The following is a 27,660-nucleotide window of genomic DNA, read 5'->3' as shown; positions in this document are numbered from 1 at the left end:
GGCATAGGCAACACACAAGGGGTAAAGAAACCACATGGAGGAAAATTTTATGTCAATCACTTGCTTTTCACAGGCAATTTATCACATTAATCAAGCGGTGGAAAATTTCACATACAAACCCGAGCACACACAGACACATTCACATCCATTTACAAAATCTGCAAATAAAAACATTATCAGTCACGGATAATAAAGGATAAAGAAAATATTTTGCACTGATTCGCTTTAAAGTCATTTTCATAAAAATTCATTTTATTCATCAAAACATAAAAATAACAGTAAAGCTAAAATAAAAAAATCCAACTCTTTTTAGGTCCTCTGTGTGACTGGAGATATGAAAACTTTCAAAAGTTTTTGTCTTTTTTATTGTTTTTGGATGGAAGGAGTTGATCAGCATTGATGGTAGTTTTTTGTGCTGCATTTCTTTTTGCTTGGCTGCTTTTCTCAATTTCCTGCCTCGTCATTGTCCTGCCTTTGATTTTAATACCCGCAACTTGGAATAAATTATGTCCCAATCCAAATAGGCACCCACAATGTATCGTACATTGTCTTCGGTATCATCATAACCGGTGCGACCGTGCAGCAGACGAATGTTATTGAATGTCAAAACGTCACCGGGCTTCGTCTTGAACGAATGGGCATCCTCACGAGCCATGCGAACAAATTTCGCATAGGCCTCGTACCAGGGCATGACTGCATCCAATGGCACCGAAAAATGGCTGTCACGTTGTGGTATACTGTGATTTATGCGCGTATAATTTCCGTCATTGTCTAAACTGTTAGGAATATAAGGAGAGTCAAGATTATGGGCGAAAAAAAAGGACCAAAATTCAATGACAAAAATCATCATAAAAATGTTGTCAAAACGAAAATAATACTCATGAAGATGATGATGAAGTAGTTGATGATATTGATGGAGACGATTAAAGGCGTTACCATGATTACTTTGAGGAGAGCACAGATCGGTAAGGAAGAAGGTCACAGTGTTAGGTAGTTACATCTCAAATTATAAAAATGATTTTCTTAAAAGCAGGTTGTACACACAACGGATGAAATACAATTTTGACAAAATTTTCTATACAAATAAAATTTATACAAAATTCTCACAAGAAACAAATTTTTGGCAAAATTGTCTATGGAAACAAATTTTTGACAAAATTTTCTTTAAATATAACAAACTGACAAATTTTTTTATAAAAAATAAAATTTCGCCAAAATTGTCTATAGAAATAAAATTTTGACAAAATTTTCTACAGAAATAAAATTTTGACAAAAATTTCTATAGGAATAAAATTTCGACAAAATTTTCTATAGTCATAACATTTTGACAAAATTGGCTATAGAAATAATATTTTGACAAACTTTTCTATAGAAATAAAATGTTGACAAAATTTTCTATAGAAATAATATTTTGACAAAAATTTCTATAGAAATGAAATTTTTACAAAATTTGCAACAGAAATAAAATTTTGACAAAATTTTCCTAAGATATAAAATGTTGACAAAATTTTCTATGTAAATACAATTTTGAAAAAATTTTCTATAGAAATAAAATATTCACAAAATTGTCTATAAAAATAAAATTTTGACAAAATTTTCTTTAGAATTACAATGTTGACACCATTTGCTATAAAAATAAAATTTGACAAAATTTTTTATAAAAAATAAAATTTCGGCAAAATTGTCTATAGATATAAAATTTTGACAAAATGTTCTATAGAAATAAAATTTTGACAAAATTTGCTATAAAAAGAAATTGTTAACAAAATTTTCTATAGAAATAAAATTTTGACAAAATTGTCCTAAAAATAAGAGAAATAAAATGTCAAAATTTTATATAGAAATAAAATTTTGACAAAATTCGCAATAAAAATAAAATGTTGACAAAATTTTCTATAGAAATAAAATTTTTCCCACATAGAAATAAAATTTTGACAAAATTGCCTTAGAAATAAGAGAAATACAACATCAACATTTTCTATAAAAATAAAATTTTGACAAAATTTTCAATAGAAATAAAATTTTGACAACATTTTCTATAGAAATAAAATTTTGACAAAATTTTCTATAGAAAAAAAATTTTGCCAACGTAGAAATAAAATCTCGATAAAATATTCTATAGAAATAAAATTTTGACAAAATTTCCTGTAGAAATAAAATTTTGACAAAATTTTCTATAGAAATAAAATTTTGACAAAATTTTCTATAGAAATAATATGTTGACAAAATTTTCTATAGAAATAATATGTTAACAAAATTTTCTATAGAAATAAAATTTTGACAAAATTGCATTAGAAATAAGAGAAATAAAACGTCAAAATTTTCAATAGAAATAAACTTTTGACAACATTTTCTATAGAAATAAAATTTTGACAAAATTTTCTATAGAAATAAAATTTTGCCAACGTAGAAATAAAATCTCGACAAAATATTCTATAGAAATCAAATGTTGACAAAATTTTCTATAGAAATAAAATTTTGACAAAATTTTCTATAGACATAAAATTTTGACAAAATTTTCTATAGAAATAAAATTTTGACAAAATTTTCTATAGAAATAAAATATTGACAAAATTTTCTATAAAAATAAAGTTTTGACAAAATTTGCTATAAAAATAAAATTTTGACAACATTTTCTATAGAAATAAAATGGTGACAAAATTTTCTATAGAAATAAAATCTCGACAAAATATTCAATAGAAATAAAATTTTGTCAAAAGTTTCAATAGAAATAAAATTTTGACAAAATTTTCAAAGAAAATAAAAAAAATACAAAATTTTCTGTAGAAAAAAATTGTGACAAAATTTTCTATAGAAAAAATTGTTGACAAAATTTTCTATAAAAATAAAATTTTGACAAAATTTTCTATAGAAATAAAATTTTGACAAAATTTTCTATTGAAATAAAATTTTGACAAAATTTTCTATAGAAACATAAGTTTTACAAAATTTTCCATAGAAGTAAAATTTTGACAAAATTTTCTATAGAAATAAAATTTTGTCAACATAGAAATAAAATCTCGACAAAATATTCTATAGAAATAAAATTTTGACAAAATTTTCTAATGAAATAAAATTTTCTTTAGAAATTAAATTTTGACAAAATTTTCTATAGAAATAAAATTTTGACAAAATTTTCTATAGAAATAATATGTTGACAATATTTTCTATAGAAATAAAATTTTGACAAAATTGCCTTAGAAATAAGAGAAATAAAACGTCAAAATTTTCTATAGAAATAAAATTTTGACAAAATTTTCTATAGAAATAAAATTTTGACAAAATTTTCTATAGAAATAAAATGTTGACAAAATTTTCTATCGAAATAAAATTTTGACAAAATGTTCACAAAATTGACTATAGAAATAAAATGTTGACAAAATTTTCTATAGAAATAAATTTTTTTGCCAAATTTTCTATAGAAATAAATTTTTGACAAAATTGTCTATAGAAATACAGCTTTGGCAAAATTTTCTACAGAAATAAAATTTTGGCAAAATTTTGTGTAGAAAAAAAATTTTGAGAAAATTTTCTATAGCAATAATACTTTAATAAAATTTTCTATAGAAATACAAATTTGACAAAATTTTCTTAGAAATAAAATTTTGACAATTTTTTCTATAGAAATAAAATTTTGACAAAATTTGTTAAAGAAATAAAATTTCTTTAACAAAAAAAAATTTGAGAAAATTTTCTATAGCAATAATACTTTAATAAAATTTTCTATAGAAATACAAATTTGACAAAATTTTCTTAGAAATAAAATTTTGACAATTTTTTCTATAGAAATAAAATTTTGACAAAATTTGTTAAAGAAATAAAATTTCGACAACATTTTTAAGTCATAAAATTTTGACAAAATTTTCTATAGAAATAAAATTTTTTGACAAAATGTTCTATAGAAATACATTTTTGACAAAATTGTCTATAGAAATAAAATTTTGGCAAAATTTTCTACAGAAATAAAATTTTGACAAAATTTTCTATACAAATAAAATTTTGGCAAAACTTTGTGTAGAAAAAAATTTTTGAGAAAATTTTCTATAAAAATAAATTGTTTAGAAAATTTTCTATAGCAATAAAATTTTAACAAAATTTTCTATAGAAATAAAAATTTGACAAAATTTTCTTAGAAATAAAATTTTGACAATTTTTTCTATAGAAATAAAATTTTGACAAACTTCTGTATAGAAATAAAATTTTGACAAAATTTTCTATAGAAATAAAATTTTGACAACATTTTCCATAGAAAAAAAATTTTGACGAAATTTTCTATAGAAATAAAATTTTGACAAAATTTTCTGTAGAAATAAAATTTTGACAAAATTTTCTATAGAAATAAAATTTTGACATAATTTTCTATAAAAACATTGACAAATTTTTCTTTGGAAATACAATTTTGAAAAAAAATTCTATAGAAATAAAATTTTGAACAAATTTTCTATAGATATAAAATGTTAACAAAATTTTCTATAGAAATACAGCTTTGGCAAAATTTTCTACAGAAATAAAATTTTGGCAAAATTTTGTGTAGAAAAAAAATTTGAGAAAATTTTCTATAGCAATAAAACTTTAATAAAATTTTCTATAGAAATACAAATTTGACAAAATTTTTTTAGAAATAAAATTTTGACAATTTTTTCTATAGAAATAAAATTTTGACAAAATTTTTTAAAGAAATAAAATTTCGACAACATTTTCTAAGTCATAAAATTTTGACAAAATTTTCTATAGAAATAAAATTTTTTGGCAAAATGTTCTATAGAAATACATTTTTGACAAAATTGTCTATAGAAATAAAATTTTGGCAAAATTTTCTACAGAAATAAAATTTTGACAAAATTTTGTATACAAATCAAATTTTGGCAAAATTTTGTGTAGAAAAATAATTTTGAGAAAATTTTCTATAAAAATAAATTGTTGAGAAAATTTTCTATAGCAATAAAATTTTAACAAAATTTTCTATAGAAATAAAAATTTGACAAAATTTTCTTAGAAATAAAATTTTGACAATTTTTTCTATAGAAATAAAATTTTGACAAACTTCTGTATAGAAATAAAATTTTGACAAAATTTTCTATAGAAATAAAATGTTGACAAAATCTTCTATAGAAATAAAATTTTGAAAAATTTTCTATAGAAATAAAATTTTGACAAAATTTTCTATAGAAATAAAATTTTGACAAAATTTTCTGTAGAAATAATTTTTTTACAAAATTTTCCATAGAAATTAAATTTTGACAACATTTTTTATGTAAATATTATTTTGAACAAAAAAATTCTATAGAAATAAAATTTTGAAAAAAATTTCTATACATATAAAATGTTGACAAAATTTTCTATAGAAATAAAATTTTGACAAAATTTTCTGTAGAAATAAAATTTTGACAAAATTGACAAATTTTTCTTTAGAAATACAATTTTGAAAAAAAATTCTATAGAAATAAAATTTTGAACAAATTTTCTATAGATATAAAATTTTGACAAAATTTTCTATAAAAAAATTGACAAATTTTTCTTTGGAAATACAATTTAAAAAAAAAATCTATAGAAATAAAATTTTGAACAAATTTTCTATAGATATAAAATGTTGACAAAATTTTCTATAGAAATGAAATTTTGACAAAATTTTCTGTATAAATAAAATTTTCGATAAAAAATGACAACATTTTCTATGGAAATACAATTTTGAAAAAAAAATTCTAAAGAAATAAAATTTTTAAAAAAATTTCTATAGATATAAAATGTTGACAAAATTTTCTATAGAAATGAAATTTTGACAAAATTTTCTATAGAAATAAAATTTTGAAAAAAATTTTCTATAGAACAAAGGTTTTGCAAGTTGTCTAAAGAAATAAAATTTTGACAAAATTTTCTATTGAAATAAAATTTTTAGAAAATTTTCGATAGAACTAAAATTTTGCAAAATTTTCTATAGAAATAAAAATTTGTCAAAATTTTTATAGAAATAAAATTTCGACAAAATTTTCTATAGAAATAAAATTTAGAAAAAATTTTCTACAGAAATAGAATTTTGACAAAATTTTCAATAGAAATAAAATTTTGAAAAAATTTTCAAAAGAAATAAAATTTTGACAAAATTTTCTATAAGAATACATTTTTCTTGGTAGATTATTTTTGGCTCGAGTGGCAACCGTGGAATGGAGTCCTATTCTCGTCCAGTATTTCCCTGACAGCAAAAGTTACTTCGTGAGTAAAATTCAACTAACGTGCACATTCCAATTTTAATGCTTCTTTATTTGCATTTCGTAATACTGTGATTTTTATATAAAAGAAATTTTCAAAAGTGCTTCCAAGGGAATTTATGCAGAGAGAACACAAGTCAGTTAAATCACCCGCTGCACAACAACAGACGGATATGGTGCTGCCACATTGCCCACTCTTTGCTAAAGCAAATTTTCACAGTGGGATTCACAGCTCAGCTGCGTCGAGTTGACTCGGGGCATGTTGTAGTAAAGTGATGAGCTATCGCAAATGAAGTGTCATAGCGATAAAATGTATTGGAATGTAGTCATCTTCTCCATCCTTCCTTCCATCGTTCTTCTGCTCTGCTCTTTATCGACACTGATGATATGAAAGCATATTTTCATGTCTCTCACTAGCACACCATCTTACCATGATGATGATGAAACAAGGAAATAATAGGAAACACCAGAGAACAAACTCAGGAGCAATAAATAAATTGAAAATCGATTTTTATTCTTTGTTTTGTGGTGTTTGTCCTTTCTTGGTTGCAGCACGGCAACGACTTACCATCAAGTAAAACGGAATGCAATATAGCAGGAGCCCATTATTTCTGATAAATTCAGTCCCCACATTATCCACATTCACTTGTTTTGCAGATGACGCGCGGCTATGAAAACAAAAATATTGTTTGTTACAACCACATATCGCGTTGGTTGTTTTTGTTATTTTTATTGGACGGAAGTAGGAAGGATTTTCACATTATGCATTTTTGTTGCACAGGATGATATCGTTTTAGATTGGCAATGCACAGTATCTTCACTTGAGTCAAGTTGAATCATTTTGGGAAGCGGGAATAGATTGGGGCAGTTGAATTGGGGTTTAGAATGTTTACACAACTTCAAACCTTCATATCAGATTTTCGCAAATAGGCACGTAAATTGAAATCCTGGGGAGATCTCCGTTCCAGGGTCCTGGTTTCCAACACAGGTTACACACACAGAGTAATTCTTTACAATTGAGACAAACGTTTTTTAATTGACTCAACGAAAATGGTCATTAATATAATGGCAATGTTCATTAATAGTTTTGATATCTCGTTGAACAGAGGGGCCCTCTTGCCCGATTTTTTTGAAGATTTTATATAAGTCTTCCACTAGGCCATCGAAGATCCGGAGGGATGATGCTGACTTTTGTGGGGACCAGTCTATTGCGGACTGTTTCGCGGGCTATTTTGAGTCTGTTTATGGGAATAGTCCCAGGAAAAAATTTGGAAGTTATTCCAAAGGCACAACTTTAAAAAGTATATACGGCCGTATGTTAGGCCAGGCCGAATCTTTTGTACCCTCCACCATGGATTGCGTAGAAACTTCTACGAAAGACTGTCATCCACAAATTTCAACTCACTCGGATGAAATTTGTCTCCTCCAAGAGGCTCCAAAACCAAATCTCGGGATCGGTTTATATGGGGGCTATAAATGATTATGGACTGATATGGACCACTTTTGGCATGGTTGTTAAATATCATATACTACCACCTCGTACAAAATTTCAACCAGATCGGATGAATTTTGCTTCTCCAAAAGGCACCGGAGGTCAAATCTGGCGATCGGTTTATATGGGAGCTATATATAATTATGGACTGATAGGAACCAATTCCTACATGGTTGTTGAATACCATATACTAACATCACGTACCAAATTTCAACCGAATGGGAAGAATTTTGCTCTTCCAAGATGCTGCGGAGGTCAAATCTGGGGATCGGTTAATATGGGGCCTATATATAATTATGAACCGATATCGACCAATTTTTGCATGCGTGTTTGGGCCCATATATTAACATCACGTACCAAATTTCAACTGAATCAGATGAATTTTGGTCTTCCAAGAGGCTCCGGAGGTCAAATCTGGTGATCGGTTTATATGGGGGCTATATATAATTATGAACCGATATGGACCAATTTTTGCATGGTCATTAGAGACCTTATACCAACACCATGTACCAAATTTCAGCCGGATCGGATGAAATTTGCTTCTCTTAGAGGCTCCGCAAGCCAAATCGGGCGATCGGTTTATATGGGGGCTATATATAATTATGGACCGATGTGAACCAATTTTTGCATGGTTGTTAGAGACATATACTAACACCATGTACCAAATTTCAGCCGGATCGGATGAAATTTACTTCTCTTAGAGGCTTCGCAAGCCAAATCGGGGGATCGGTTTATATGGGTCTATATATAATTATGGACCGATATGGACCAATTTTTTCGTGATTGTTAGAGACCATTATACTTACACAATGTACCAAATTTCAGCCGGATCGGATGAAATTTGCTTCTCTTAGAGGCCTCGCAAGCCAAATTTGGGGGTCCGTTTATATGGGGCCTATACGTAAAAGTGGACCGATATGGCCCATTTGCAATACCATCCGACCTACATCAATAACAACTACTTGTGCCAAGTTTCAAGTCGATAGCTTGTTTCGTTAGGCAGTTAGCGTGATTTCAACAGACAGACGGACAAGCTCAGATCGACTCAGAATTTCACCACGACCCAGAATATATATACTTTATGGGGTCTTAGAGCAATATTTCGATGTGTTACAAACGTAATGACAAAGTTAATATACCCCTCATCCTATGGTGGAGAGTATAAAAAAGTGTTGTTCCACCAAGACAACGCACCGTGCCACAAGTCATTGAGAACGATGGCAAAAATTCATGAATTGGGCTTCCCCACCCACCGTATTCTCCAGATCTGGCCACCAGCGACTTTTTCTTGTTCTCAGACCTCAAAAGGATGCTCGCAGGGAAAAAATTTGGCTGCAATGAAGAGGTGATCGCCGAAACTGAGGCCTATTTTGAGGCAAAACCGAAGGAGTACTACCAAAATGGTATCAAAAAATTGGAAGGTCGTTATAATCGTTGTATCGCTCTTGAAGGGAACTATGTTGAATAATAAAAACGAATTTTGACAAAAAAATGTGTTTTTCTTTGTTAGAACGGGGACTTATCAGCCAACTTGTTAGTTCCAGAATCTAGACCCCAAATCGGTTGGCCGGTTTATAAGGGGGCTATATCAAAAACTGTGCCCATACTCAATATATTCGGCACACCTAGAATACCTCTAGATTTCAAGTTTCAAGCAAATTGGATAAAAACTACGGATTCTAGAAGCCCAAGAAGTAAATCTGGGGGCTACATCAAACCATGGACCGGTACTCACCCTTTTCGGCACATCTCTTTATTTTCCTAGAATACCTCTACATTTTCAATTTCAGGCAAATAGGGTAAAAACTACGGATTCTAGAAGCCCCAGAAGTAAAATCGGGAGATCGGTTTATATGGGGGGCTATATCAAAACATGGTCCGATAATTACACTTTTCGGCACATCTCTTCATTTTCCTAGAATACCTCTAGATTTCCAATTTTAGGCAAATTGGGTAAAAACAACGGATACTAGAAGCCCCAGAAATAAAATCGGGAGATCGGGCTATATGGGGGCTGTATCAAAACATGGACCGGTATTCACCATTTTCGACACACGTCTTTATGGTCCTAGAATGCCTCTAGATTCAAAATTTCAAGCAACTTGGATAAAAACTACGGATTCTAGAAGCCCAAGGAGTAAAATCGGGAGATCGGTCTTTATGGCGGCTATACCAAAACATGGACCGATAGGCACCATTTTCGGTACACTTTTTAATGGTCCTAATAGGGATCTATAAATCGAAAATCAATTAATCGATTATTCGAATTTTAGCATGAAAATCTAAAAAAGTCGAAATCGATTATTAACCTAAAAATAATCGCAAAATCGATTTTAGATTTTAACCAATTTTTTAATTTTGCCTATCAACAATCGATTATAGATTTTGAACTATCTTTTTAATTTTGACTATCAGAAATCGATTTTAATGTTTCAGTCATTGGTTTCAATTAAATTGAAATGTAGCTAGATGTAAGGATACGACCACATATTTCTTCATTTTTATACCCTCCACCATAGGATGCGGGGTATATTAACTTTGTCATTCCGTTTGTAACACATCGAATTATTGCTCTAAGACCCCATAAAGTATATATATTCTGGGTCGTGGTGAAATTCTGAGTCGATCTGAGCATGTCCGTCCGTCCGTCCGTCTGTTGAAATCACGCTAACTTCCGAACGAAACAAGCTATCGACTTGAAACTTGGCACAAGTAGTTGTTATTGATGTAGGTCGGATGGTATCGCAAATTGGCCATATCGGTCCACTTTTACGTATAGCCCCCATATAAACGGACCCTCAGATTTGGCTTGCGGAGCCTTTAACAGAAGCAATATGCTCATCCGATCCGGTTGAAATTTGGAACATGGAGTTAGTATATGATCTATAACAACCGTGCGAGAATTGGTCCATATCGTTCCATAATTATATATAACCCCCATATAAACCGTTCGCCACATTTGACCTCCGTAGCCTCTTGGAGGAGCAAATTTCATCCGATCCGGTTCAAATTTGGAACGTGATGTTACTTACTATATGGTCATACCAAAATATAACCATATAGAAATAAAATTTTGACAAAATTTTCTATAGCATGCCCGCCTTGCATACACAAGGTCGTGGGTTCGATTCCTGCTACGACCGAACACCAAAATGTTTTTCAGCGGTGGATTATCCCACCTCAGTAATGCTGGTGACATTTCTGAGGGTTTCAAAGCTTCTCTAAGTGGTTTCACTGGAATGTGGAACGCCGTTCGGACTCGGCTATAAAAAGGAGGTCCCTTGTCATTGAGTTTAACATGGAATCGGGCAGCACTCAGTGATAAGAGAGAAGTTCACCACTGTGGTATCACAATGGACTGAAATGAGGTCTGCTGGACTTCGTCTCGTCTGTTAAAATTAGACCACCTCAGCTACAGAGGGTTAAATAAAATATCAAATTGGTGGAAATGAATCCTTTGTGTTTTCAATTTCCTTGAACATTTTAAAAATATATTAAACATATTAAAAAAAACATGTTTAGCTGGAACACTAATTTTTGGCATTTCTTAGCAACTATTGTTGACAACAACCACAAAAAGACAAATAGATTTCATAAAATCGAATATTTAGTAGATTAAATTTTTTTCTATGAAATTCGATTAGGAAAAATCGAATATTCGAATTTTGATTGGTAAAAGTAATCGAAAATCGATTTTTGAATAAAAGTCAATAATCGAAAAGTCGAAAAATCGGTTATTGGTTTGTACTATAGATCCCTAGGTTCTAAAATACCTCCAGATTTCCAATATCACACAAATTGGATAAAAACTACAGTTTTTATAAGCCCAACACCCCAAATCGGGAGGTCGGTTTATATGGGGACTATATCAAAACTTGGACCGGTATAGCCCATCTTTGAACTTGATCTGCCTGCAAACAAAAGACGAATCTGTGCCAAATTTCAGGACGATAGCGCCATAATTGAAGGCTGTAGCTTGATTACAACAGGCAGACAGACGGACTTGCTTAGAATTAGAATTTCTCACAGATCAAGAATATAAAGGGTGGTTAAATTGTAAGGGCCGATGTTGAATGTGAACCACACCTAAACGCCAAGTTTTTTCCGAATTTTATTTGACATTTCTCTATTTCAGACTTACTCAATTTGAACCATGGACGTCGTGAATAGGCAGAATGGTTCCAAGAAATGGCAACAGTGGATGATCAATTTTCGAAGAAAATCGTCTTAAGTGATGAGGCACATTTTCACCTCAGTGGATTCGTCAATAAACAGAATTGCCGCATTTGGGCGAATGAGAATCCAAGAGTGATTGTCGAAAAACCAATGCACCCATTAAGAATGACTGTTTGGTGTGGTTTATGGGCTGGCGCCATCATCGGGCCGTATTTTTTCCAAAATGAGGCCGGTCAGGCAGTTACTGTGGAACGGTGTTCGCTATCGTGAGATGATAACGAACTTTTTATGGCCCGAATTGGAAGATATTGATGTGGACGATATGTGGTTTCAGCAGGACGGTGCCACTTGCCACACAGTTAACGAAACAATGGCTCTTTTGCGCAACAAATTCAATGGCCGTGTTATCTCACGTAATGGCGATGCCAATTGGCCGCCAAGATCATGTGATTTGACACCGTTGAACTTTTTTCTTTGGGGTTATTGAAAGAAAAGGTGTACATCGATAAGCCAGCAACAATTCAAGAGCTAACGGATGAAATAATTCGGCACATTAACGGCATAGAACCTCCGTTATGTCTCAACGTCATCGAAAATTTGGACCATCGGATGAAGGTGTGCCGCCGAGGTCGCGGAGCCCATTTGGCCGATATTTTGTTCCATACATAATTGAGTAATACCAATATATCATAATAAAATAAAATTACAATAATTTCCTAAAAAGTTTGTGTTTTATTCAAAATCAACATCGGCCCTTGAAATTTTAATCACCCTTTATATACTTTATATAGTCAGAAATCGATATTTCGATGTGTTACAAACGGAATGACAAACTTATTATACCCCCTTCACCATTCTATGGTGGTGGGTATAAAAATGGAAAGGTACCTTGCCACCGGCAAGTGCTACCATATGGGCAATAACCTTGAGTAGAAGTTTCTACATAATCCATGGTGGAGGATACGTAAGATTCAGCCTGACTGAGCTTAAGGCCGCATATACTTGTTTGATATATGGCCGATGAGGGAGACCTCCTTCTTGCCTGGCATTTCGAAGAAAAGATATTGACATTTTTGAAAAGGTTGAGGGTATTTTTCGATATTTTCGATATTTGATCGGGGAAGAGAACGTCCTTTGAAATTTCCTTTTCCTTTGAAAGGGAACTCCCCTTTGGAATAGTCAATAATCTAAATTTCTTCGATTTACCTGGGGAGGTTATGAAATGAATATAAAACATCTGGTCGGTAAATAGCATATCTTCCTAGAAAGCAGTTGAAATAGGGTTCTTAATTGTCTGATATGTTGAGGAGATGGATACCTCCCCTTGACAAATCAGACTTAAAATTCACAGGAAATTTGGAGGATGGTCCAACGAATACCGTACCACTCTCTCCTCGATATGTGGTTAGGAATATTAACAAAACCAAATATTAACAAAAATAAAATATTTTTCTGTAGTTTAAATGGACTATTTTAGTATTCACCGTATATTTGTACATATTTTTTTTTTTTTTGGAAAATAAAGGATACTGACTGTAAGACGACTTGGTTTGATAAATTATGGTCCGTGTTAATGATTCGACATATATTTACTGTACGACTCAAGAAATTTGAAATTTTCGTTGAAAGTGATCAAGCAAAAAAAAAAAAAACGAGTTAAGGCTTAAACTCAAAAACAAAGAACTATCTGACCAATAAATTTAAATTCGTATTCATATGCATTTCGAAAATAACTTCAAATACTTTTAATTTTTTTAGAACGATTATATTATCTGAAGCAAATGGCTGACATAGTTTCTTCGAAATAAATGCGAAATTTTTAAAAAACATGTCTCCCAGTTTAAAAAAGAATGATGCAGCGAAGCTGGCCGGGTTCGTGAGATAATCTTTTGTAGTCCCTTGGAGCAATATAAAGTAACGTCAAATTCTTTCTTTAACAAGTATATACAGCAGTAAGTTCGGCCTGGCCGAATCTTAAATACCCACCACCATGAACCAAATATTAGGGTTTCCTTTGAAATGTCAGGAGGGATTGAGGACTTGAGGACACTTCCCGAAGATAAATTTAAGGATTTCACCTATGAGGACTATATCAGATTCTGGATTTATAAGAACCATTTTTGTTCGAGTTTTAGAGGAATCGTTAACATCTCTTGTAAGTGTGCATGAAAATTATAAAATAACGTCTTGATATGAAATCTTAAATCTGTAGAAGTAAATTTTACGCCTTCTACACCCTCAAGAAGTGAAGTCGATCTATATGGAGGCATTACCAAATGGACCGATAAAAACGTAATCCGATACACGTTTTTGTGAGCCTAAAATACCAGAATATTTACAATTTCAGGCAAATCAGATAAAAACTACGGTTTCTAGAAACCCAAGGAGTTAAATCGGGAGATCGTTCTTATGGGGGCTATACTAAAATATGGACCGATACTCATCGTTTTCGGCACACCTCTTTATGACCCGAAAATACCTCTAGATTTCCAATTTCAGGCAAATAGGATAAAAACTTCGGATTCTAGAAGCTCAAGAAGTAAAATCGGGAAATCGGTCTATATGGGGGCTATACCAAAATATGGACCGATACTAACCGTTTTCGGCACACCTCTTTATGGTCCTAAAATACCTCTAGATTTCCAATTTCAGACAAATTGGATAAAAGCTACGGTTTCTATAAGCTCAAGACCCCAAATCGGGACGTCTTTTTATATGGGGACCATACCAAAACATGGACCGATACTAACAATTTTTGGCAGACATATTTGTGGTCCTACAATACCTCTAGATTTCCAATTTCAGGTAAATTGAATAAAAACTGCGGTTTCTATAAGCCCAAGAAGTAAAATCGGGAGATGGGTCTATATGGGGGCTATACCAAAATATGGACCGATACTCACAATTTTTGGCACACATATTTGTGGTCCTACAATACCTCTAGATTTCCAATTTCAGGTAAATTGAATAAAAACTGCGGTTTCTATAAGCCCAAGAAATAAAATCGGGAGATGGGTCTATATGGGGGCTATACCAAAATATGGACCGATACTCACAATTTTTGGCACACGTATTTGTGGTCCTACAGTACCTCTAGATTTCCAATTTCAGGTAAATTGAATAAAAACTGCGGTTTCTATAAGCCCAAAAAGTAAAATCGGGAGATGGGTCTATATGGGGGCTATACCAAAACATGGACCGATACTCACCATTTTTGGCACACCTCTTTATGGTCATAAAATACCTCTAGATTTCAAATTTCAGGCAAATTGGATAAAAACTACGATTTCTATAAGCCCAAGACCCCAAATCGGGAGTTCGGTTTATATGTGGACTATATCAAAACCTGGACCGATATAGCCCATCTTCGAACTTGACCTGCCTGCAGACAAAATACGAGTTTGTGCAAAATGTCAGCACGATTGCTTCATTATTGAAGACTGTAGCGTGATTACAACAGACAGACAGACAGACAGACAGACGGACAGACGGACATCGTTATATCGTCTTAGAATTTTTCCCTGATCAAGAATATATATACTTTATATAGTCGGAAATCGATATTTCGATGTGTTACAAACGGAATGACAAACTTATTATACCCCCGTCACCATTCTATGGTGGTGGATATAAAAAGAATATTTTCATATCTAATTTTTCCCTTTGGAGAGGAAAACATAATGCGAACGAATAAAAGTAGAACATTGTTGCCAACTCCCATCTATCGGCGCACTTTCGATTTCCCAGAGGATATTTTTGATCCGCAAATGACCGTAGATTCCACTGCTAAACACTGTTCCATGCTAATCCTATGTCCTGACTCATGAATAGTTTAGCATAAAAAATCTACATCACATTCAATTCCACTAAAATGCCATTCTACGACGCTACCACCATTCGAATCGCACGGTTAAAAATCGCTGTTTTGGCCAAAAGTACCACCAAGAGAGTGACATAATGCTTTTGACAATAAATTATTCAAAAGTGAATCACAACCACCAGAATCTCATTGACCCCCCCTCAATATGTTGTGCCAAAGATCCTGCCCCCTCGTCGATGACCTTTAAACCATGCCAATCCATTTACCTTCTGCTACTCTTCATTTAATGTGCCCGAATGACTATATCAGGTGTACGTGAATGCGAATGAAATGGAATTATGTTCTGCTTACCATATGACCGGAGCACGCCAAATATTATGGAAATGTTTGTCATCCTCGCTGCCAATATCATTCCAGTCCACTAGAGTCTCTGTTAAAATTTTGTAATCCTCTGGGTAGTCCCTCTTCATACAGTCTGCAATGTGGAATGCATCGACTAGGAGATTACTACCACCCTGGGATTTTGACTGGACCATACAGTGTAAAATATTGCAACTTGGCTTATATTCGTAGTAAGGCAGGTCAGTGTGTAGTGGCAGAGGATCCGAAAGATAGGCCACATTTTTAGCACCTGGTTTTGACTGAACAATAAACTCCTCCCTGTTGAATGGGGTTGGGCGAACAGCATGAGAGTGTGGATTAATGAATTAATGTTTCATAAATTCTTCTTACCCATAGGTAGTGCGACGGATAAAACCGACACGCTCAGCTAATTGGCGTACCACCGTCTTCTCGATGGGTGAATTTCTAATGATGGAGACGCCATAAACAGCCAATGCTTCTAGCCATTTTTTAAGAACTATGGAATTTAATGGAGTCATAAATCGACGTAAAGATATTTAACGGTTTGATGGTTATAAAAAATGTTCTATAGAAATAAAATTTTGACAAAATTTTCTATAGAAATAAAATTTTGACAAAATTTTCTATAGAAATAAAATTTCGCCAAAATTTTCTGTAGATATAAAATTTTGACAAAATTGTATATGGAAATAAAATTTTGACAAAATTGTATATGGAAATAAAATTTTGACAAAATTTTCTAGAGAAATAAAATCTTGACCAAATTTTCTATGGAAATAACATTTTAACAAAATTTTCTATAGAAATAAAATTATGACATTAATTGCTAGAGAAATAAAATTATAACAATATGTTTGTAATTAAATTTTAAAATTTCAGGTTTTTGTTTCACTTCAGCCTTGAAAACAGTTTTGACGAAGTCAACCGAAACATTGAAAATAAAACTTCAATAAAAACATCAATCCTATGCCTTTTAATCGACCTATAGCCGAAACTATAAAAATTAAAAATAAAATAAGAAGGTCAACAATAATCAATCAGAAATATTTTCTATAGAAAAAAAATTTGACAATATTTTCTAGAGAAATTAAATTTTAAGAAAATTTTCTACAGAAATGAAAATATGACAAAATTTTCTATAGAAAAAAATTTTGACAACACTTTCTGTCGAAAAAAAAAAGTTTCATAAAAATATTCTATAGAAATAAAATTTGGCAAAATTTTCTATAGAAATAAAATTTTGACAAAATTTTCTATAGAAATAAAATTTTGACAAAATATTCTACAGAAATAAAATTTTGACAAAATTTTCTACAGAAATAAAATTGTGACAAAATTTTCTATTGAACTAAAATTTTGACTAAATTTAATATAAAAAAAAAAAAAATTTTTTTTGACAAAATTTTTTTTAGAAATAAAATGTTGACAAAATTTTCTATAGAACTAAAATTTTGAAAAAAAAATTCTATAGAAATAAAATTTTGACAAAATTTTCTATAGAAATAAAATTTTGAAAAAATTTTCTATGGAAATAAAATATTGATAAAATTTTCTATGGAAATAAAATTTTGACAATATTTTTTAGAAAAATAAAATTTTGACAATATTTTCTATAGAAATAAAATTTTTACAACATTTTTAAAAATAAATAAAATGATGACAAAATATTCTACAGAAATAAAATTTTGCCAAAAATTTCGATAGAAATAAAATTTAAACAAAATTTTCTATAGAAATAAAATTTTGACTAAATTTTCTATGGAAATAAAATTTTGACAAAAATTTCTATGGAAATAAAATTTTGACAAAATTTTCTATAGAAATAAAATTTTAACAAAATTTTTGATAGAAAAAAATTTTGAGATAATTTTCTACAGAAATGAAATTTTGACAAAATTTTCTATAGAAATAAAATTTGGGCAACACTTTCTGTAGAAAAAAAGTTTCAAAAAATATTCTGTAGAAATAAAATTTTGACAAAATTTTCTATAGAACTAAAATTTTTACAAAATATTAAAAAAAATTATATATATAGAAACGAAATTTTGACAAAATTTTCTTTAGACATAAAATTTTGACAAAATGTTTTACAGAAAGAAAATTTTGACAAAATTTTCTATAGAACCAAAATTTTGACAACACTTTCTGTAGAAAAAAAAATCATAAAAATATTCTATAGAAATAAATTTTGACCATTTTTCTATAGAAATAAAATTTTGAAAAAATTTTCTATTGAAATAAAATATTGACAAAATTTTCTCTTGAAATAAAATTTTGACAAAATTTTCTATAGAAATAAAATTTTGACAAAATTTTCTATAAAAATAAAATTTTCACAAAAATTTATATAGAAATTAAATTTTGACGACATTTTCTATAGAAATAAAATTTTGACAATAATTTTAGAAAAAAAAAAATTTGACAATATTTTCTATAGAAATAAAATTTTTACAATAATTTTTTAGAAAAAGAAATAGAAATAAAATTTTGACAAAATTTTCTATAGAAATAAAATGTTGACAAAATATTCTAGAGAAATAAAATTTTGCCAAAAATTTCGATAGAAATAAGATTTAAACAAAATTTTCTAAAGAAATAAAATTTTGACAATATTTTTTTCTGTAGAAATAAAATTTTGACAAAAATTTCTATGGAAATAAAATTTTGACAAAATTTTCTATAGAAATAAAATATTAACAAAATTTTTGATAGAAAAACATTGTGAAAAAATTTTCTATAGAAATAAAATTTTAACAAAATTTTCGATAGAAATAAAGTTTTGACAAAATTTTCTATAGAAATAAATTTTTGACAAAATTTTCAATAGAAATAAAATTTTGACAAAATTTTCTATAGAAATAAAATTTTGACATTATTTTTTAGAAAAATAAAATTTTGACAATATTTTCTATAGAAATAAAATTCTGCCAAATTGTCTAAAGAAATAAAATACTTACAAAATTTTTAATAAAATTTTTGATAGAAAAAAGTTGTGAAAAATGTTTCTATAGAAATAAAATTTTAACAAAATTTTCGATAGAAATAAAATTTTGACAAAATTTTCTATAGAAATAAAATTTAACAAAATTTTGAAAAAAAATTAAGATAATTTTCTATAGAAATGAAATTTTGACAAAATTTTCTATAGATATAAAATTTTGACAAATTATTCTACAGAAATAAAATTTTGACAAAATTTTCTATTGAAATAAGTTTTTGTCAAAATTTTCTATTGAAATAAAATGTTGACTAAATTTTATATAGAAACGAAATTTTGACAAAATTTTCTTTAGAAACAAAATGTTTTACAGAAAGAAAATTTTGACAAAATTTTCTATAGAACCAAAATTTTGAAAACACTTTCTGTAGAAAAAAAGTTTCATAAAAATATTCTATAGAAATAAAATTTTGACAATTTTTCTATAGAAATAAATTTTTGACAAAATTTTCTATTGAAATAAAATTTTGACTAAATTTTATACAGAAACAAAATTTTGACAAAATTTTCTTTAGAAACAAAATGTTTTACAGAAAGAAAATTTTGACAAAATTTTTTTTGAACCAAAATTTTAAAAACACTTTCCGTAGAAAACAAGTTTCATAAGAATATTCTATAGAAATAAAATTTTGACAATTTTTCTATAGAAATGAATTTTTGACAAAATTTTCTATTGAAATAAAATTTTGACTAAATTTTCTACAGAAACAAAATTTTGAAAAAATTTTCTTTAGAAATAAAATGTTGACAAAATGTTTTACAGAAAGAAAATTTTGACAAAATTTTCTATAGAACTAAAATTTTGACAAAATTTTCTATAGAAATCAAATTTTGACAATATTTTTTAGAAAAATAAAATTTTGACAATATTTTCTATAGAAATAAAATTTTCCATAAAAAAAAAATTGAAAAAAATTTCTATAGAAATAAAAGTTTGACGAAATTTCCTATAGAAATAAAATTTTGACAATATTTTCTACAGAAATAAAATATTGACAAAATTATATATAGAAAAAAAATTGGCAAAATTTTCTATAGGAATAAACTTTTGACAAAATATTATACAGAAATAAAATTTTGCCAAAATTTTCTATAGAAATAAAATTTTTACAAAATTTGCTATAGAAATAAAATTTTTCCAAAATTTTCCATAGAACTAAATTTTTGACAATATTTTCTATAGAAATAAAATGTTGACAAAATTATATATTGAAAAAAAAAATTGACAAAATTTTCTATAGGAATAAAATTTTGACAAAATATTCTACAGAAATAAAATTTTGCCAAAATTTTCTATAGAAATAAAATGTTGACAAAATTATAAATAGAAAAAAATTTGACAAAATTTTCTATAGGAATACAACTTTGACAAAATATTCTACAGAAATAACATTTTGCCAAAAATTGTCTATAGAAATAAAATTTTTACAAAATTTTCCATAGAACTAAAATTTTGACAAAATTTTCTATAAAAATAAAATTTGGAAAAAAGTTTCTATAGAAATAAAATTTTGACAAAATTTTCTTGGAAATAAAATTTTGATAAAAAATTTTTCTGAATAAGCTTAATTAAGGCGGGCTAAATAGAGTTTTCTATAGGAAAACTTTAAGTTAGCCAGGCTGAATACAGTTTTCTATAGGAAAACTTTGATTCAGCCAGGCTAAATTAAAGTTTTCCTATAGAAAACTCTGAATAGAATTTTCTATAGGAAAACTTTAATTCAACCAGGCTGAATAGAGTTTTCTATAGGAAAACTTTAATTCAACCAGGCTGAATAGAGTTTTCTATAGGAAAACTTTAATTCAGCCAGGCTGAATAGAGGTTTCAATAGGATAACTTTAATTCAGCCAGGCTGAATAGGATTTTCTATAGAAAAACTTTAATTTAGCCAGGCTGAATAGAGTTTTCTATAAGAAAACTTTTATTCAGCCAGCTTGAATAGCGTTTTCTATAGGAAAACTTTAATTCAGCATGGCTGAAAAGAGTTTTCTTACAGAAAACTCTAATGTAGCATGCCTAAATTAAAATTTTGGTCGCTTACCCTCATCATTGTGTATAACATCGTTGAAATCAAAAATTTCTGTAATATTATTGAAATCAGCTCCCCTCCAATGTTTTGGTTTTGGTCGATAAAAATCATTCAAATACTCTTGGCGCCGTTTATCATCGAAAGCACGTTCCTGCAACCATTTAAGATTGTATACCGACTGATGATTGTCACTCCAATCGATAATTAATTCTTTCGTCTTCTCATTGGTCTTTTGAAAATGAAATTGAAATGAAATTGATGATGACGTTACGGATCATTAAAATAAGCGTGGCTAAATAGAATTGACCCTCTCACCTGTAGCTTCACCACACGGACATTCACATCGAATTTATCCCAATCATGTTTACGTGACTTCGAGGTGGGATGGAAGCATTGAGGACAATAGCAATTGTCACGTAGCCAAACACTAGGGAACTTTAATGGCGCCGAAGATAATGAGGATGTCTGATTTGCAATATTCTCCGATTCTACTACCACAAATTTGTCATTTTCTACGGAGGCACTAATGAACCGCTGAACCAGTACGCCGGTATTAGGTATATGGGTTTTGGAGGTTCTATTGATTAACTGAACTAGAGCGCTTTTTAACATTCCGAAATTCCGCGTTCGACACGTTTTCGTTTTGCCTGCGAAAGATGTTGACGTGCTGACGGTTTAATTGAGACTGATTGGACAAAGGCCAGATATTATAAAGTCACTCAGCGTTGTGAATGGGAACATTTTTTTTTATTCAGCTACTAGTTTGTTATCAATTTTTGTGTTTTGATTTCTTATCAGCAAAGCAGCGTCACCAATACTCTACACGCAAAATTGTATCACTTGATTTGGCCGCAACTCGTACGCAGACTTTGGACCGTCATGGTAAAGAGCCACCTGTTGTATTTATCTCTGTCAAGGGTCAGGTTTTATTTTCATTTTATTTACATAGATTGCAAATAAAACCGGCCTCTGAATTTGCTTTCATCCGTAATGTTTGTTTACTTTATAATGAAGAGGGATGTATAGAAATTTTGGTAAGTAGTTGATCTGAAAATCGTTTGTTATTAATCGGCTTGGTTACCTACATATATTTGGCCTAGCCATTATTCAAGTTTTTTTAACCCGAATGAGGGACAAGTTTTTAAAAAATCGAAAATAGACAAGTCTACAAAATCGATTTCAAAAATAATCTGCAAAATAGAACGTTTGTACACTTTTATAGCATATTCGACTAGTTGCCTTTTTATAGTTACCAAAATAAACTAATCGAACTATACTGAAAAGGTTGACTGTGTAATGAAAATTCATCAAAGATTCGAAAATCGATTTTTAAAATTAATAGATGAAGGTCCAAAAATCGACTTTTGCAAACATCAAATAACCAAAAGTCATATACAGTAAAACCTCCCTAGTTTAGACAGATATAGTTTCGCCTCTGTCCAGTCTACATTCACAATTGCCAAAAGAACCAAAACTAATCTACCAAAATTTGAAGAAAATAAAAAATCTTTCCTTTTGCAGAGTTTGGTCAAATTTTTGTGGTTATTAGGGGGAAAAATTTTAATTCTATAGGACATTTTGTCACATTTCTTTTTTTTTTTTTTTCAATAAAAAAAATTTAAAAAATTGTATTTCTACACAAAATTTTTAAAAAATTTAATTTCATATAAAAATTTTGACAACATTTTCTATAGAAATAACATTTTTCTAAAGAAATAAAATGTTGACAAAATTTTCTAAAGACATAAAATTTTGACAACTTTTTCTATAGATGTACAATTTTGACAAAATTTTCTATAGAAATAAAATTTTTCTAAAGAAATTTTGACAAAAATTCTGTAGAAATAAAATTTTGACAAAATTTTCTATAGAAATAAAATTTTCTATAGAAATTTTACAAAATTTTCTATAGAAATAAAATTTTAACAAAATTTTCTGTAGAAGTAAAATTTTCACAAATTTTTCTCTGGAAATAAAATTTTGACAAAATTTTCTATAGAAAGGAAATTTTGACAAAATTTTCCATAGAAATAAAATTTTGCAAAATTTTCTACAGGAATAAATTTTTCTAAAAAAAAAGTTTTGAAAACATTTTAACAAAATTTTCTATAGAAGTAAAATTTTGATAAAATGTTCTATAGAAATTTTCTATAGAAATAAATTTTAATTTTACAAATAATTATTCTTCGAGCTTTACGGAAAAATACATTGAAAAGAAAACGCCAGGTACAAATCTATACACGCCTATACTGTACATGTATCAGTTCGGCGAATGTACTTTTCCACAGCCTTCAGTATCACCCTAAAATGAAAAATAAGAAACAAAATTTTGATAAAAATTTCTATAGAAATAAAATTTTGACAAAATTTTCTACCGAAATAAAATTTTGACAAAATTTTCAGTAGAAGTAAAATTTGCACAAAATTTTCTCTGGAAATAATATTTTGACAAAATTTTCTATAGAAATAAAATTTGACAAAATTTTCTATAAACAAAATTTTGACAAAACTTTTTATAGAAAGGAAATTTTGACAAAATTTTCCATAAAAATAAAATTTAGCAAAATTTTCTACAGAAATAAATTTTTCTAAAAAAATAAAGTTTTGAAAATATTTTAACAAAATTTTCTATAGAAGTAAAATTTTGATAAAATTTTCTATAGAAATAAAATATGCACAAAATTTTTTATAGAAATAAAATTTTGACAAAATTTTCCATAGAAATAAAATTATAACAAAATTTTCTAAAGAAATAAAATTTTGACAAAACTTTCTATAGAAATTAAATTTTGACAAAATTTCCTGTAGAAATAAAATTTTGACAAAATTTTCTATAGAAATAAAATTTTGACAAAATTTCCTATAGAAATAAAATTTTGACAAAATTTTCCATTGAAATAAAATTGTAACACAATTTTCTACAGTAATAAAATTTTCTATAGAAATAAAATTTTGACAAAATTTTCAATAGAAAAAAAATTTACACAATTTTCTGTAGAAGTAAAATTTTCACAAAATTTTCTATGGAAATAAAGTTTTGACAAAATTTTCCATAGAAATAAAATTTAGCAAAAATTTCTACAGGAATAAATTTTTCTAAAGAAATAAAGTTTTGAAAACCTTTTAACAAAATTTACTCTAGAAATAAAATTTTGATAAAATTTTCTATAGAAATAAAATTTTGACAAAATTTTCCATAGAAGTAAAATTTTAAAAAAATTTTCTACAGGTATAAAATATTTTAAAGAAATAAAATTTTGACAAAATTTTCTATAGAAATAAAATTTTATTGTTGTTTTTGATCTCATCTTAAAGCCATGCATTGACTAAACTTTTGACAAAATTTTCCATAGAAATAGAATTTTAACAAAATTTTCTACAGAAATAAAATTTTGACAAAATTTTCTATAGAAATAAAATTTTGACAAAATTTTCAATAGAAAAAAATTTACAAAATTTTCTGTAGAAATAAAATTTTCACAAAATTTTCTATGGTAATAAAATTTTCTAAAGAAATAAAATTTTTACAAAATTTTAACAAAATTTTCTACAAAAATAAAATTTCGATAAAATTTTCTATATAACTAAAATTTTGACAAAATTTTCCATAGAAATAAAATTTTCTATAGCAATAAAATGTTGACCAAATTTTCCATAGAAATAAAATTTTGCCAAAAAATTTGTATAGAAATGAAATTTTGACAAATAAAAGGAAATAATATTTTGAGAAAATTTTCTATAGAAATAGCATTTGGAAAATAAAATTCTGAAAAAAAAATTCTTTAGAAATAAAATTCTGAAAACAAAATTTTCTACAAAACTAAAATTTTGACAAAGTTTTCCATAGAAATAAAATTTTGGCAAAATTTTCCATAGAAATAAAATTTTGACAAATAAAATTAAATAAAACTTTGACAAAATATTCTACAGGAGTAACATTTTCTATAGAAATAAAATTTTGACAAAAATTTATATAGAAATAAAATTTTGACAAAATTCTCTATAGAAATAAAATCTTAACAAAATTTTCTATAGAAATAAAATTTTGACAAAATTTTCTATAGAAATAAAATTTTGACAAAATTTTCCATAGAAATAAAATTTAGCAAAATTTTCTGCAGGAATAAATTTTTCTAAAACAATAAAGTTTTGAAAACATTTTAACAAAATTTTCTATAGAAGTAAAATTTTGTTAAAATTTTCTACAGAAATGAAATATGCACAAAATTTTCTTTAGAAATAAAATTTTGACAAAATCCATAAGGAGTTAGCATAAAGGGCCCAAAATTGAGTTATCTCTCCCAGCCAGATCTATACTAAAGGCTGTGGAAAGGTTCATTCGCCCGAACCGAAACATGTACAGTCCAGGCGTGTATAGATTTGTATCTGGCGTTTCCTTTTCAATGACTCTATTGACCATGTTCCTTAATCTATATCTGTCCATAAAGCTCGAAAAATAATTGTATAATTAGATATGATGCATTTGGACGTCAATTGCCTGTTTCGGTATCAGGCTAACATGAAATGAAATAAAATTTTAACAAAATTTTCTACAGGAATAAAATTTTCTATAGAAATAAAACTTTGACAAAATGTTCTATAGGAATAAAATTTTGACAAAATTTTCTATAGAAATAAAGTTTTGACATAATTTTCAATAGAAAAAAAATTTACAAAATTTTCTGTAGAAGTAAAATTTTCACAAAAATTTCTATGGAAATAAAATTTTCTAAAGAAATAAAATTTTGACAATATTTTAACAAAATTTTCTATAGAAATAAAATTTTGATAAAAATTTTCTATAGAAATAAAATGTGTACAAAATTTTCTATAAACATACAATTTTGACAAAATTTTCTACAAAAATAAAATTTTGCAAAAATTTTCTATAAAACTAAAATTTTGACAAAATTCTCCATAGAAATAAAATTTTCTATAGAAATAAAATGTTGACCAAATTTTCTATAGAAATAAAATTTTGACTAAATTTTCTACAGACATAAAATTTTGCCAAAAAATTTGTATAGAAATAAAATTTTGACAAAATTTTCTATAGAAATACAATTTTGACAAAATTTTCTATAGAAATAAAATTTGGAACAAATTTTCGATAGAAATAAAATTCTGAAAAAAAATGTATAGAAACAAAAGTTTGAAAAATTGACTATAGGTGAGCTGTTTTATAACGAAAGTGTGATATTTGATTCATTGTAATAGGTACTTAAGATTCAGACCGGCCGAACTTAAGGACGTATATTGTTGTTGTTTTTTTTTTTTTATTTTTTATAAAAAGGTATTGCACGGTTTGTGCCACTTTTAAGGAATTTTCAGCGGTACGCCGCATTGAAAAAATTCACATTTGTTACAGAAATTGTTCGATTTAATTTCGCTTCAGATGTTAATTTGGTCCATTGAATTGTTCACAAACAAACAAACAATTCATTTCGTTCCCAAACTTCCAACATCCTTTTGCAGCCAAACTTTTTTAAATCGTTCACATCCGTTGAATAGTAAATATTTTCCATAATTTTTTTAAAGATATGTTATGGTTTTTTTTGACAATATAAGTCAGATCTTTCAATATTTATGGGTTCCGAAAATTTAAATTTTTTAAAAAATTATTTATTTATAAATATTTATCAAATTTCTATCAATATTTTTCGATCAATTCAAATGCATTTTCCATGTCATCACTTTGATGCGAGTGTGTAACACAATCGACATGAGGTAAATGAACTCATTGGAATGCGACCGACTTAGATAAGGGTTGATGGATGCTAAAATTACAACAACAAAAAAATAAACTGCAAAGAGATTCCCCAAAGACACAACCTATCAGACGTACAGACACAGATAAGCGAACTTTACCACAAATTAGATTGAAAAAAAGTGTTAGAAATCTAATCTGGCAGTTTCGCTTAAGCCACCCACCCCCAACATCATCATCATCATCATCGTCATGTGCAACTGAGACATGCGACACGAGTTCGTCATCTGGAATCAGCGGCAAATTTAATTATGGCAACAATTTAATTTATAAAAACTTGGCAAATGCAATGCCGAGACTTGTGACTAAGGGTGATGAGAAAACGGAAAACAACTCTCTCTCTCTCATTTAATTTCATTAAAATGTTGACGTTTATGTTGATTCATTCACCGATGTTGTTGATGTTGTTGTCTGATGCTGCTGCCTGCTAATACTCATGAGCATTGCAGCCTTTGGAAGTATTTTTCAACGTTTCTGTTGATGCTGAATCACCTTGTGAGAAAAAACCGAAACTCCTAAAAGTATGCTTTAGCAAACATATAAAAAATGTTTTCCCTATCACATAGCATTGCACAGTGAATATAATGAAGCGAAATGAAAATAATATGCTGCAGTTAAAAAAGATCAGAATATATGAGTTACATGAGTTACCGCTACAGTATAAAAAACTAGGTTAATATTTTAAAATTTTAACTAAACTATATTACAAACGCTCATATAAAAATACATAAATACAAAATTTTATTGCAAAGCTTGTGACGTCTCAAAGAAAGATTTTGCTTTTACAGGGTGCCTGATATTTCAACCA

At 28.2% G+C, this 27,660-nt stretch overlaps 1 protein-coding gene across 1 annotated transcript; it reads right to left on the bottom strand.

Annotated features, from left to right (window-relative positions):
• Positions 1 to 219: 219 nt before the first annotated feature.
• On the bottom strand, positions 220 to 21,780 carry LOC142229991 (gamma-butyrobetaine dioxygenase). The gene is made up of 5 exons (XM_075300597.1): positions 21,401 to 21,780; positions 21,098 to 21,314; positions 16,427 to 16,553; positions 16,046 to 16,354; positions 220 to 776 (listed from the first exon to the last, which is right to left on the bottom strand). Exons 1-5 carry the CDS (start codon positions 21,695 to 21,697, stop codon positions 461 to 463), a joined length of 1,266 nt encoding a protein of 421 aa, XP_075156712.1. The 5' UTR covers positions 21,698 to 21,780; the 3' UTR covers positions 220 to 460.
• Positions 21,781 to 27,660: the final 5,880 nt, after the last annotated feature.

Source organism: Haematobia irritans, chromosome 3 (assembly GCF_050003625.1).
Source record: "Haematobia irritans isolate KBUSLIRL chromosome 3, ASM5000362v1, whole genome shotgun sequence".
Lineage (NCBI taxonomy): Eukaryota > Metazoa > Arthropoda > Insecta > Diptera > Muscidae > Haematobia > Haematobia irritans.
The sequence above is the reverse complement of the archived record's forward strand: the minus strand, read 5'-3'. Positions and strand labels throughout refer to the sequence as shown.